The following is a 14,649-nucleotide window of genomic DNA, read 5'->3' as shown; positions in this document are numbered from 1 at the left end:
GCTGGAATCATCTCAGACTGGTTTCTTCAACATGACAATGAGTTCCCTGTACTCAAATGACCTCCACAGTCCCCAGATCTCAATCCAATAGAGCACCTTTGGGATGTGGTGGAACGGGAGATTCTCATCATGGATGTTCAGACGACAAATCTGCAGCAGCTGTGTGATGCTATCATGTCAATATGGACCAAACTCTCTGAGGAATGTTTCCAGTACCTTGTTGAATCTATGACACCAAGGATTAAGGCAGTTCTGAAGGTGTACCTAATAAAGTGGCCGGTGAGTGTATGATTCAGACATAGATGTAGACAGACTGTAGCCCAGTCCACTAACGAGCGCGTCAGTCTATCAGAGAACGATCCAGCATGAAGAGGCCTTCACTCTGGATGACTGAGCAGCAGCAACAAAGAGGCTCTTTGTGGTGCTGCTGTTCATTTCTGAAACAGCAGCTGACCTTTTCACAGCTGGAGGGACTCGATGAAAAGACGCATTCAGACGCACAAACTACCGCAGGCAGCCCAGTTATGTTTGGCTTCCACTTCCCTCAGACCTTCGACCTTAGGGAAACAAAAACAGAAAACAAAACTCACCTAATATCAGATACAATGTTTATTTATTCCTTATACTCCTCCACAGAGGCATTAAAAACCACTTGGTGACAACAAACTATATCGGTGAACGAATAATCCTGTTATTGAACCAGCGAGGGCGAACATCCATCATTTGAACTCTTGTCTTGTTTGGCTTCTTAAAAGATCAGAAAATCAGGATGAGTTTTGTTTATACTGATACTGTGTTTTGTCTTTTAAACCCCTTGAAAGAAAACGTATTTACAGACAAACACGGAGGAACCAACGGGATCTGTCAGCTCAAAAAAATCAAAAATATTGTGCAAATGCATCATAAAAACTAACCCGGAGACACAACTCCAAACAGCTTGTTTAACTGCAGCACATCCTCAGCATTCAGGGTTCAGTGCTCGTGTTTCTTACACAGCAACTTTCACACATTCTACCTTGATCAAACAATTTAAGGCCAAAACAAATCTTTAAGACAGTACGAGAAACTACGAGGAGTTTGAATTCTTCAGGGGGCAGCGTTTTCACTTCTGCACAACCAACACTGTATACACTGCTTTATAGGGTTATACACTGGCTTTATATAAAGGGTAGGATCAAAATCATAGCATGCAAAAAGAAAATACATCAAAGAGAGGTGAAAATGTTACAAAATCAAAGAGCTTTGGCTCAGTCGATAACGGAAAGCACCTCATTTTAAAGGGTATGAAAGTCTTTGTTCGTCATGTTTCGTTGCATGTTAAGAGTTAATGTGTCAGTATGATTTAAAGGGCGTCCACTGGAGGGACGTGATGTGACGGCCAACTCCTGCCACGTCTTAAAAACAGATTTTACATCTTCATCCTTGAACAACAGCGGCTTTAACCCCGTCAGTCTCTCAAAAAACACAAGTCAGCGTCAGCTTCTTCTAACTGAATTTTCCCTTGTGCTTTGTTCTCGGAAAATTTCACCATCTATTAACTGAAAAAAGAAAAATCCAAAGCAGAAATAAAACACTCATTAAGTTAGCAGGCTCAGATACTTAATTCAGATCCTCCATTTTTGATAAATCTGCTTTTTATTTGGTTCTAAATTGAGGATTTTTGGCTCCAGATGTCAGAAATTATGAGAAAGTGTTTTTAAGTGTCTTGTCTTGTTGGAGCAACAATCTACTTTGACAAATCCTCACATTTGGGAAACTACTCTGAGCTAATCTTTGGCTTTTTCTGATTTTTGAAAGACTAAACCTGTTAATCAATAACAAAATAACATTAGCTCTGTTGATCACTGCATCTCTACTTCTGTTATTTTTAAATTAAAGTGAATTAATCCAAGTTACTGACATGAATCTGAGAATACTTAGTTATAAATCCTGATATTGAGTCATTGGTGTGAAGGAGCCTCATCTTTGTGAAAAAGCTTCCAGATTTGGCTTTAAGTTTCCCTTTAGAAGTCAAAACTGTTTGTTAGTAGATGTGCGGCTGTGTTGGTTTCATATTTGGTGCGTTTGTCACTTTAATGCCTCGACATCACACGTTAAGTCCTGCCGCTCTGTTGAACCAGCATTCAGGAAAACAAAAACCTCTGTAAGTGCAAATAAAATGTCCACTGACTGAGACACGATGTAGAAAAAAAAACTCAAATAAAACATAAAATGATGTTTTAAAATCAGTACTAAATGTCCTTTCGCTCAGATTTGCTTTCTTCTTCTTCTTCTTCTCTTTCTTCGTCTTCGTCTTTTTCGACGGGGGGCGTTTCCTGAGGTGTCTGCGGGGGCGTGTCTTCACTCTGATTGGTTGCTTCTGCAGTTTGTGGCTCCGGTTTAGTCGAGGGTCCCTCCGTCTGTGGTGCTGCAGTTTGTGTACAGTTGATTGGTGCGAGAACTATGGCAGGCTGCAGGGGACAAAACAGAAGTGGGTATAAGACGGCTGGATTGTGACGTTGACGAAAAATGTGACGTTTACAACAGAAACTGAAAGAATATACAGTCATTCCTCTGTCTACAGGATGATTTAAGGCTGGATTGACTTTTTTTGTGATTTTAAAAACATCCTTAAAGAGCCTTGATGCTCGTTGTTGTCAGAGGTATACCTGTACGTAGGAAATTAAGGATATGCAAAAAGAAAAAGGGAAACAAAGAAAACCTTTCTGAGGAACTAAATACAGAACAAAATCCACCCATCACTATTTAACAGATAACTCAAACTAATTCAAATTACCGTGAGCACCAACAGTAACAACATCAGATTATTGAAGACTAGTGAAAGAAACATCTACGCTCCAGGCAAAGGAAACACAAACAGAATCATTAAAGGTCCCATATTATGCAAAAATCACTTTATTAAGCCTTCTAGTGAAACTTGTGGGTCTTTCTCTTTCCTCCCAGCCCACAAAATGTGATATTTAATGACAAAACCTGTACTTAGTAGTGCTTGTGAAAGTAAAATCCTGACCTAAAACGAGCGGTTTGGAATTTGGAGATTTGCCAATGTCAGCGATTCCCTTTTTTGACCAATCAGGAGCAAGTCTGACCTGATTGGTCCACCGGGGCAAATACCCCCGAACCCCCTCCCCGCCCACTACCAATGCCAAAGTTGAAGAGCCATCACTGCTCTGTTTTTGGCTGTAAACAGCCACATAGTTCCATGCACAAGCTTCCCATCTCAGAAGAAGACAGACTAAGTGGCTAGAGTTCATTAATCAAGGAAATGTTCCAGCTACACTCAGTAAAACTGAACATGTGTGTGCTAGTCACTTCACAGCCGACTGCTTTTCCAACTTTGGACAGTCCAACAGAGGGCTAGTGAATAGACTGGTCCTGTATTAAGGTGCATTACCAACCATCCACCAACAAACCTGGGACCCTGGAAATGTGAGTATTTTAAATGCTGTGTGCTGTGGAGCAGATGGAAGAGCTTTTCCTCAGTGTCCCCCCTGTCTCTGTGTTAGTTTCAGGATGCTAACTTTAGCTGCAGTTAGCCTGTTGTTTTAGCCTGTAATGTTACGGTAAACGAGCTTCGCTGTTTTCTAAACATTGTCCACTCTCAGTGACGTGAAGAGCGGGGCGGTATCAGCGGCGGCTCATTTACATATGAAGGACACGCCCACTAAATCAGAGCGTTCTGAACAGAGGGGCTATGAGAGCCTGGAAACAATGCTGCTGTGCTTGATTTATTTGCTTTTTGGACCAAAACATGTTACTACCATTTCATTAAGGCGTCATTGATCCATATTAAGCCGCAAAAAAAGGAGCAGAATATGGGACCTTTAAAGAATGATTTTAATGGTGGAGTGTGAAGGAGCAAAGCCCAGACAGAATACCTGCAGTGACATTCACAGACAGCTGAGCCCGCAGCAGCAGACTAGAGCACACCCACAGTAAAATAAAGGGCGAGAGGCAGCGATGGGAGGGCAGGGGACAGTGAAACAGAAAGACAGGGAGGAGTTGGAACGGATGGAATTATTCAAAAGGGTTACTCAACTTAAAATTCTACTTTACTCTGCATGAAATTTAACTAGATGTGTTTCTCTTTCTTTCTTTTTAAAGTCTTTTTGTTCTTCTTTCTTTTGGCAGTAGGCGCTCATATCAAACTGGTATTCACCACAAATCCACTTCCTGTCCAGAACTGGGGCAGCTCCCTGCGCCACAGAGCGACAGTGAGGCTGGTGAGCAGAGTGCAAGGCACCAGGTAGAGCAGGGCCGGCTGACCCTTCTGCATCAAGGCCAGCGCCACGAAGGTGATGAGCAGGCCGATGCCGTACGCTGGAGGAGGAGAGACAGAGAAATGACATGTGTGGTTAGCGTTAAGAAGATTGTACATCAGTGACTCTATAACTAGGGGAACATTTCAGGAAAACAAAAAAGTTTTAAAAATGTGCTTTTTTGTTTCTACTGGACAGCAAATGATACACCTGTTCTGAACAGAGGGGCTATGAGAGCCTGGAAACAATGCTGCTGTGCTTGATTTATTGGCTTTTTGGACCAAAACATGTTACTAGCATTTCATGAAGACATCAATGATCCATATTAAACTGCAGAAAATGAGCAGAATATGGGACCTTTAAGGTAGAAATAAGTAGAAACAGCTGTTTTTCATGGAGAACTCTTTTACATAGTTCAAAAAACCATTGCTGTACTTCATTTGCCAAAACTCATGTCCAGCTGCCACCATTAACGATTTTAATGTATGCTTCTCCTGCATGATAATATCCTCTGCCACCTGTACCGAACCACTTTCTGCTCTCTCTGATGTTCATTCATCTTAAACTACAAAAACATTCACAACCCCACTGCTCGTGTACATACCAATTGTACAGGCCACAAAGTAGATCCTGGAGGACTGGGTTAAAATGTCAAACCTGTGACAGTACGCCACCAGCAGACCTGCAAATGAAGAGACATCAAAAAATAAAGACAGGTATCAAAATCAGTGATCAGAAGTCATTCAATGCCTCGTAGATGTCAACTTGATTACAACCGTTTACTGCGTCTGGAAGTAAATTATGTTTTTCAGCAGGGGGAGGTGGGGTCTGGAGGAGCTTGTCAATCAAAATCTTGCTCGTAAACTACTGTGGGTGAGAGCGGTGCGCTCTTTGGATGAGAGCTCGGCATGGATATGAGGAGAAGATGTGAGATGACAGAGGCAAAGGGAGACGCTGCAAGTCAGAAAAGTTCAGGCAGCTCATGCTCCAACTGAGGATGTGTCGCAGTAGTTCAGAGAGAAAGAGCGGTGCCATCGTGAGAAAAGACAACAGAGATCATGGAGAGGATCAAAGAATGGAGCGCCCGAGATGAACGTGATCAAAAAACTCTTCTTAGGTAGTTTTGGTGTTTACATAGTCGTAGAAAACAATAATATTTGGGTCTTGAAAGATTGTTCAAGATGCTGCTTCCCAAAATAAAGTCCAAGCAGGATGATTGTGATTTTTGTTGGAGGAATTGTTTTCAGTTACCTGGTACTAAGATATCACCAAAGCCCAGGAGAGAGAAGGGACGGTCACAGAGCGCCAGAGGAGAGGAGTTTAACCGCGGCACTTTGAGCACCATGGGAAGCTGTAAGAAACACACAGTAATGTCAGGATAAGATCCTTTTCTTTATGGAGCAAACCCCACCCAAACACACAGAGTCACGACACAGGCTCACCTTTTCATGCGTGGAGGAGTCAGAGGGACCAGCCGCTACCTCCACCATTATACTCTCCCCACTCTGTAGAGCAAAGACCATGGGATTAGTCTCCGTATAAACAACACAACATGGACAGTAAAGGTAATGTTAGAGTAGTTTCTGCGTACCTTTGTAAAGAAGGGTGTAATAAATACGAAGAAAACATCATACACAAAAAGCACGGACAGTAACAAAGTGCACGCCTGAAAAACAGAGAAAACAAAACATGAGTTTATCAGTGACCACAAAAAAATCCTTTTCCAGATTGTTTGAGTTCATGAAAGTGCCGACTCACCTTGAATGTGGGGAGTCTGACTGTTTTGAGCATGTAGAGACAGAAGGCGATCCCCAGGGCGTCCTGTAACACCCACACCCACCTGAAGGACACATAAGCAGACTGTGAGTCAGCCCACACCACCTTCATACAACCTGGCTGCAACATGTCATCATTTATCCACACAGAGAGAAAAAAACACACTATTATGTCACCACACACACACATAACGGGAAGACAACAGCTGGTTTTCACTCACTGGTCTTCGTTACGAAACACCATCCAGGTGATGCTCACGCCGATGCAGAGCGCCGACAGCAGCAACATGCGGATCTGCGGCCGTTTGTGCAGATATGGAAGGTTGTTTTCTGGGACCCTGTGGATTTGAGAGTCCAGAATCCAGAGTGGAGGTCTGAGACTTTACACTGGCTTGTTATAAGTATAACAAACAAAACAAAATCTCCAGATAATTAACAACAAGTGTACAGATTCAACTTTTATTTGTTTTTGACCCACGTCAATTTAAGAGAAAATGAGCTACTCTGAATGTTTTTTGTTATGGAAAAGTCAAAGTTGGACAGGGCATGCAAAATCCAGTTTTTACCTTTATAATCCAAATACATTACAGTCACATTTTTTTTAGCTGTAAATTTACGGATAATTATTGGCTACTATTTGCATGAATTTCACAGTAACTTGGTCTGACACAAAGGTCTTCAACCTGCGGCTCAGGAGCCTCATGCGGCTCTTTGACTCCTCTGCAGTGGCTCCTTGTACAACTACAATTGAAATAAAGAATTTTTATTTTTCTAACAGAAGATATTGATGATTAGAGACATCGACACTAAATAAAATTGTGTTGTAATTTTGTATAATTAAATATATTTCACCTTTTGCAATAAAGCTTTCAATTTTTTTGAAGTTCTTGCAATTGTTTTAATTTCAATTTTTGACAATTTTTTTTTTTTATTTAAAAAATCTTTTTTTTTTAGGATTTGCCTTTTTTTGGCAATAATGTAATTTGGGAAACTTCATTTTTTTTTGCAAACTAATGAAATTTTCCAATTTTTATTATTATTATTTTTTTAATTAACTTTATTTTTTACATTTAAATACTTTTGGAAATTTTTGCAACTTATTGAAGTGTCTTAAATTAAGCAAATTTATGAAATTACAAATTATTAATTTTTAAAAAAAATATTAGCAAATTGAACCAAAAAAAATACATCATGGTTAAAATTTCATACTCACAAAATCTTCTCATTTAGTTATTCACTAGATTTTTTATAATTGATTTTTTTTTTTTTAGAATTTTAGACACATATTTTCCCCTGAAATAAATAAATGCCAGCTTCAGCACATGATTTTCAGAGTGAAGTTTAAATAAAATAAACATTTAATGATAATAAATAAATAATAATAACAACAATAATAATAATATTAACAATAATAATTATTATTATTATACTTTAAATTTCCCCTCGAGATCAGTCAAGTATTCAGATTTTGATTCTGAATAATAATAATAATAATAACAAAAATAATGATAACAATAATAAAAATACAATATTAAAAATAGTGATACAAAGTAATTAAATACAAATAAAAAAGTGTTTTTTCTTCTTTCCTGAAAACTTTGAAACATGACTGAGGCAAAAATGGCATTGGGTTTTAGACATATAAAATCCTGTGTTAGCAGCAGATAGAAATCTACTTCCATGACTGACTCTTCTCACCTGCACTTGCAGAAGGGGAGTCTCCTGACGAAAGGCCACAGGCAGCTGTGGAGGCCGACGGAGGAGGCCACACAGAAGATGGCGATGACCCAGATGGCTAGACAGGGAGGAGGCAGAGCAGACAGTAAGAAGATTGAAATCTGTGTTTTTCATGAAGTAGGTCCTTGAATAATTGAGTATTGATATCCACTGGACTGTGTGACCAGTATTAATCACACTGAGTGAGAGCACAGCTGATCGATAACATTAATAAGTCCAGGCCTTCAAAGGTTACTGCACACCCAGTCATCACACAATCATATCTCACATCAGCCCCTTAATACTGGACACAGAGGGGGAAACATGAGTTTAAAAGAAGAGCTGCGTATATTTAGAAGTTCATCTCTTTCTTTGTTATCCTGGATTTGCTTTGACAGCTTGTGAAACTCATCACTTTAAACATATTTCAGTATCAGGGGACACTCTTTCATACAAATACTATATTTATCCAGACGTTTGAAGTCTTGATGTGTCACTCAAAGTTTACAAAAACCCTGAGAGATGCGGCGACAAGCCCAGAAAAAGTCAGTGGTGCTTCTCAGACAAGGAAACCTTAGTCAGGCATCTACACACCGACGGCTCTATTTCAAGCCACTGCTTTGAGTCATGAAAGACCGCAGTAAGGGATTTATTATTAGAGACTTTGTGAGGCTAACCAACAGTAATAAACACAGAGCATCAGGACAGAAACCAGCAGGAATCAGTTGGTCACATCGGAGAGCTTCACTCCATGTGTGTCTTTATCCTCACTGTGTGTAGATCATGATGTGTGAGTTGATCTGTTTGTGACGTACCCAGGCGGTCGTAGAAAAAGTAGAGTAGCACCAGCATGCTGCAGCACATGACCACGAAGATGCAGATCATGATGGGTGTGACGTCTACCGTCTCTTCGTCCTGCTTCTCGGCACCGTCGTCTCGCTTGTGCTTCATGTAGCGCCTGCAGGAGGAGGAGGAAAAGAAGCAGAATGAAATATTTATAAATCTAATGACATTTATCTGTTTGAATAAGCTTGTTAATAAATAGTCTCCTGAGTTTTCTGGATTCACAGATGGTTGCTGACTTTCTAAAGCTGTGAGTTTGATATTCTGAGCATCCTCAGTTGATGTTTACTATCATTTAGCCGGCTGGCACTCGCTTCCTTCCCCTGGTCAAATCACACGCTCAATTTTCCAAACAGTTCCTCCGCTTTCAGGCCTCTAGCGCCGCGGACCCCGTCCGACTGTGCCCTCAGTCACCTTGGCAACTCCATCAGGAAGGACGGACGGGCTCAGATGGAGCGGCTTAAACCAGTGAGTCATTCATACAGCCTCACATAAACAGCAGTGACCTTCGCCGAATTGCAGCGGAAACATACAAACATGTCGGTTTGAGCAGAAGAGACAGATAAATTCCTCCAAGACAAAAGACTGAGATTAAAGTTTGTTGAAAAGAAAACAGTGACTAATTTTCCCCGGAGACCACTCCAAGGGGAAACTAACTTTGATTTAATTTTAGCAGCTGGGCCTAAAAGCACAGGATGTGCTGATGAAAGGAAAGTTTTTGTTCTATGATGAAGTAATATAATAGAAAAGACGACAGAAAAAATTATCCAAAGAAAAAACAGGAGGAGCTCTTCCAAAAAATAACATATGTAATACATTTAAGCATAGATGTTTCTTAGACCAGGCGAAGAATCAAACAGTGGTTACACACTGTTCCCAAATCCATCACTTCATCATGTCCACTTACTTCTTGCGGTCTCTGCTTCCAGCCCAGTAACCTCCAACAGCAACTGTTCCCACCGCCATCAGAAAAATGATCACCATGTTATAGTCCAGCACTGGCTCGTTGGGCGCGTACATGGCAACCAGTCGTCCTTTTCCAAAGGTCTGCGGGCGTAAGAGACAGCTGTGAGTCAGGACCAGGACTAAGGCCTGAACCACATGTATATGGATATATTCCTGAACGCGCATTTTTCTGTCCGATTGGGCCTCTCAACCACACGAACACGGAGATTTCACCCACGTAAACGGAGATTTTTAAAAACGGATAAAAAAGTGAAGAAATAAAAAAATATCCGGTTGAGTGGATCCGTGTACCGGTGTTAAACGGAGCTGGTGTTGACATGATGACGTCAAGCGCCCAGCAACCATAGACAGCAACAAGTCACTGTTTGACTGCGCATGCTCATAACGTTCTTCTTCTATGGCTTTCACATTTTGCTAACCTGCCACTTATCGGCCAGGCATGGCCTTGCAGGCTTCAGAGGCGATCGTTTTCAGTTTGGCCTCTTCGTATGGACAGAGATATTTCTGTGGTGTGGACGGAGATTTTTTTTTAAACGAGGGAAAAGATATCCGATCAAAAAAATATCCATATACGTGTGGTTCAGGCCTAAGACTTTTTGTTTTCTGCTTGTCTGTCCAAAGTTAGTTCGATAGAAGTTGCAGTGGCTTGGGACTATCAAGTTTAAGTTTATTTATTCAAAACAGGGACAATACATATTAATGAACATATACATGTAAATATGCAAGATTATAGCCAACGGCTAATTTTCATCTTTAGTCCCTTCGGCAGGTTGATGTCAACTACATAAAATAATTAAATCAATAAAAAAACAGTAGCGAACAGTTAGCCTTTATGGCCAGTAGGAAGGAGGAGCAATTACAAAGAGAAAAAAACATGTCCTTAAAAACACAATAGGGCATAGAATGAAAAAGAAAAGCAAGAGCAATGAAAAGTATAGTTGTTCATGAAACATAGAGACCAAGGGTCAGGGGAGGGAACCATACATGTTTCACTAGTGTTGAATGCTTAAATTAGAAATCAAACGGTTGATTAAAGTGCAGAGTGCTGAAGTGTTAAAGTTCTAGGTGTTAGTTATTTTGCAGATTGGCCAATTATACAGTATATATACAGTGCTACATCACATGAATTAAATATCAACAATGGCAATCTTATTAAACTGGCAGTACCCATTTCTAAGAATACAGAGTGCATCTTGCCTTTTCCTGTGGCCCTAATACCTAAAAAGTAAATGAAGATATTATAAATGGTGAAAAAATAATGGGGAAGAGGGAGTAGTAGTAATGATAATAGAGCAGTGATTATGTGCTCAGAAGAAATTGAAGATGCAACCCCAACAGTTGGCTAACATTAATCAAATATACAAGTTTAGGCACGGTTGTGGCAACAGTGCTGTTCTTTCAATAGCCAATCTTTGAGATGTTTGGTAAAAGAGGGCAGAGTCAGGAGTTCACGTATAGGGTATGGTATTAAATTCCAGGTGTAAGAGGCACATACAAAGAAAGTGACTTGGCTAAAGACACTCTTTCTAAAAGGAACTACACAGTTACCTCTAGAACCGGCTCTTGTTGATCTGTTTGAGTTTTTCCCCTCACCTTGCTGATGTCCAGCATGTCAGAGTAGCTGAGCAGCGCCACAGGAATCTCAATCTCTTCATACTGAGTCTGATTCCCTGCCGGAGGAGTCTGTCAACAAAAACAAAACAAACATTTTGAAAGTGTTAAAATCAGTTCACTCCTGATGCATAGTTATTAATATTTCAGCTGCAGCCCGAGTGAAGATATGAGGAGTTAAAAGCTACATTACCAGTCTGTCCTTGCTGACGATGAGCAGACCCTTGGCGCCGTTAATCTGGGCCAGTCGGACTTTTTCATAGAAAGTACAGTTTCCTCTCATCACCATGGGGATGCGATTTGGGAAACCTCCCTCTGGGACATCGGAGGCCGAACACAGGACCGATGTTGTCAAGTCATGGATCTGGAGGCGTGACTACGAGACAAACAGTTTCAATGTATCTGTTGCTTCAATTAGTCTTTGAAATACTGGGATGATTGAGGCTTCGTGACTTCTTCTGATGTATGTATTTATGCCTCTTAAGTCTATTTCTCTAATCTTCTACATTAAGATCAGCAGGTAAAGAAAGTAGCTGGACTCCTGAGCAGCCCTGAGATTGGAGATCAGATTTCAGAACCCTTTACAAAGCGTCCTGGAAACATTTTTATCAAAGACTATAGTTTATCAGCTTATCAGTTTATCATCTCTGACAGTTCTCTTTTACTCACTGCCTTGTTGAGGTCCTGAGGTAGATGTGCCCACTTGGAGTTGAAGAATATGCAGTAATCCTTTCCTTTGCTCTTGCCCTTGTCACTGAAATGGGCCATGCCGTACTCTCCCACCACCTGTCAACACAAGGACGGTTTTGTGAACAGTTTAACACTTAAATTGTAAAAGTAGATCTTCAGTTTCTGATGGAAATGGGTTGGATAAAAAAGCTAGTCACACACTTCAGCCTCCGAAGTGATCATAAAATAAAATTAACACCTCGATCAGGGAGTACAATGAGCACCTGCCAAATCCAAGGTAAATGTTGGCTTTGGCAGGTAAGAATTACAGACCTCCACCTCCATTGCAGAGATGTTTTTTCCAGCCAGTAATAATTAAAGAAAATACCCTGTTGCACAAATATTTTCTACCTCATCTTGTGTTATAGTTGAGTTGTGACTGCAAAGGTTAACTGTGGTTTAATTTTCACTTTGCCGTGTTTCAAAGAGATCAATAAAGTTGTGAGAGGATAAACACTTTACCTATAAATAAAAAACAATCATTTTTCACAATTATTTCATGAAAATATATTTTTTAAAATGTGTTATTCCAACTTTACAAGCATGGTTTATTTTGACAACAAGGGTAAAGACGCTAGAAGTGATGTTACATATTTCCAGAGTCAGATTCCAGTTAGTCTGTGTTAAATATTTAATTATATGGAATAGATTTCAGTGTTAGAGGTTGGAAACATTGAGTGGCTAGTAAAACTGATGGCCAGTATCTAGTTTTATGTCCCTGGAATAATAAATGAAAAGCATAATGAGGATGAAGTGACATGGCTGTGGTATTTCATGATCATAGTTTAAAGTACTTAATGTACCTGTACTGTAAAAGCGTTATTTTCCCCTGTGTAATTACAATTTTATTGTACTGTTATACAGATTAGAGCTAAATATTTATAATACACACAACAGGTCAAAGTACAATAGGTTTAAGTATTTCAGTAAGGATTATAATGCATGCACACATTTCACCCTCAGGTTAACAATGATTTCTGACTGTAGCTGATTTGAGCTGTTAGCCAACATTTCCTGGTCCAATGTCTAGTGTGTCGCAGTCAAATTGCGGTCAGTCATAAACCTCACAGTGCGGTAAATGCCACTAAACCCCGTTACGATACTGTTTTCACTCAAAAGGTGAGTGATGTTTAGGTAACCGGGGCCCCGCGGTGATCTCCGCAAGCTAACCGCCGTAGCATCCGAGCTAACAGACCCAGAACAAAACAATCTGTGTCCGCCACGTGCCGCAATAAAAAGCAACCGCGTGGAGAAACAGTTAACGATTAAATACACTCGGCGTGTCTCACCTTCTGGATGAGAATAGCGGCCCAGATCAGTGTTTCGGGGACCCTCATGATGCCTAGCTTCTTGTTGTTTCCCCCATCGACCAACCATCCGCTGGGCTCGAGCGCTTTACAGGAGCCCCCACCAGCTGTTCTCCAAGCCACGCCCTCTTTCCTTAATGGAGTTTTTAATTGGCTGTTATGGTCACGAGCAACTGAGAGTGTGCTTTGATTGGTTGAAGGTGTTGCCAATCATAATACATACATAAACATGCTAATAATCTGTGAAAACGCTTCTTGGCCAAAATAGAACGGTATTTTCTAATGTAATCATTTTAACCACGGTTTTATAGTCTACAGTATCATTCTGTAATATCAGTAATTCATTGTGCTCATACCATCTTAGAAGTTTTGAAATATTTGCCAATTCCAATTCAATTTAAAGAAAAAATGGTAATGCAGAAAACCGTTCTTTTATAAAGATAGTGGTCATTTATTAAAACAACTATGTCCCATTTTTAATCATAATGATGACTGAAATCACCCAAAATTGGTCAAATCAAAAGTTTACATACCCTTAGGTATTCACTTTCCTACCTTCAAATGTTAATATCCCAGTATGCTGTAAATATTCCTGATGCACATTTTATCCCAGTCCTTTTTTACACCTACATCTATTTTATTTATCTTTTTTTTTTGTGTGTCACGTTTTTATGTCATGTTTGTCTCCACCTCCTTGTACTAGAGTAAACAACTGCTGGAGTCAAATTCCTTGTATGTGTTGCATACTTGGCAATAAAACCTGATTCTGATTCTGATATTTGGTCCGATTGTAATCACACAGGTCGACACACACAGGTTTAAATGAGTGTTAGGGTTAAGTGTTCACATCTGCAACTTGTTTAATTGTAATCACTGTCCATGTATAAATAGTAAGATTATTAACCTCTGAAAAGATCTCTGCACATTCCAGCTATAGCTGCACATATTTTCTGGATATGGAGTAATGGGAAAGTCAAAAGAACTGTCCAATAACTGAATTTCATATGGTCAGAAAAAGTGTATAACATTATAAGCAAAGGTCAATTAAACTGATAACAAGTATTTGAAAAAACTAGTAACCTAGGCATGCACAGTTTATACAATTTAGGCTTCTAAATACTTGCTGAAGTCTAAAACTATGTTTATTTATTTGACTAATTGCAGTTATTGTGCTAATTACAGGTGCTCCAGAGTTGTGTTGCCATCACAGAAAAGAGCACTCACCATTTAAATCAAATCCTTCACTCACCACTTTTGAAGACCCACGTGATTTGGACTCTTGAAGTCAGACTTGAGCCAAAAAGGCTGACAGAGCTGCAGCAGTGCTTTCCATCCCCTAACCCTGTATTTTCACTGTAATTACAGTTTACTGGACAGGCTCCAGTAAAACTGCTAATCTGCAGCTTTTTTTACTTTTAACTCCCACTTCACCACTGAAAGACA

The 14,649-nt window shown here is 40.0% G+C and overlaps 1 protein-coding gene across 2 annotated transcripts; it reads right to left on the bottom strand.

The window, feature by feature from the left end:
- Positions 1-594: 594 nt before the first annotated feature.
- sppl2 (signal peptide peptidase-like 2) lies at positions 595-13,337 on the bottom strand. 2 transcript variants are annotated; one of them, XM_074689194.1, is made up of 15 exons: positions 13,189-13,336; positions 11,840-11,956; positions 11,364-11,546; positions 11,153-11,242; positions 9,501-9,640; positions 8,566-8,708; positions 7,733-7,829; positions 6,256-6,372; positions 6,018-6,099; positions 5,851-5,925; positions 5,702-5,764; positions 5,511-5,610; positions 4,864-4,941; positions 4,160-4,320; positions 595-2,450 (listed from the first exon to the last, which is right to left on the bottom strand). In XM_074689194.1, the coding sequence occupies exons 1-15, from the start codon at positions 13,234-13,236 to the stop codon at positions 2,232-2,234; spliced, it is 1,713 nt and encodes a 570-aa protein (XP_074545295.1). In that variant the 5' UTR covers positions 13,237-13,336; the 3' UTR covers positions 595-2,231. The 2 variants fall into 2 exon arrangements, 1 of the variants encoding a protein (XP_074545295.1); XR_012599647.1 differs by having other exon boundaries at positions 2,333-2,450; positions 4,040-4,320; positions 13,189-13,337.
- Between the last annotated feature and the right edge of the window lie 1,312 nt (positions 13,338-14,649).

This window comes from Halichoeres trimaculatus, unplaced genomic scaffold, assembly GCF_033239565.1.
Source record: "Halichoeres trimaculatus isolate MK-OKI-2021-1 unplaced genomic scaffold, fHalTri1.1 fHalTri1_scaffold_15, whole genome shotgun sequence".
In the NCBI taxonomy this organism is placed as follows: Eukaryota; Metazoa; Chordata; class Actinopteri; order Labriformes; family Labridae; genus Halichoeres; species Halichoeres trimaculatus.
The sequence above is the reverse complement of the archived record's forward strand: the minus strand, read 5'-3'. Positions and strand labels throughout refer to the sequence as shown.

Excerpts from the sequence above, each read along its gene's own strand:
- sppl2 (XM_074689194.1), bottom strand. The coding sequence starts at position 13,236 with ATGAGGGTCCCCGAAACACTGATCTGGGCCGCTATTCTCATCCAGAAG. Across the intron at positions 6,100-6,255 it reads GTGTTTCGTAACGAAGACCA|GTGGGTGTGGGTGTTACAGG; the intron begins GTGAGTGAAAAC and ends TGTGTCCTTCAG. Across the intron at positions 5,611-5,701 it reads ACTCCTCCACGCATGAAAAG|CTTCCCATGGTGCTCAAAGT; the intron begins GTGAGCCTGTGT and ends TGTTTCTTACAG.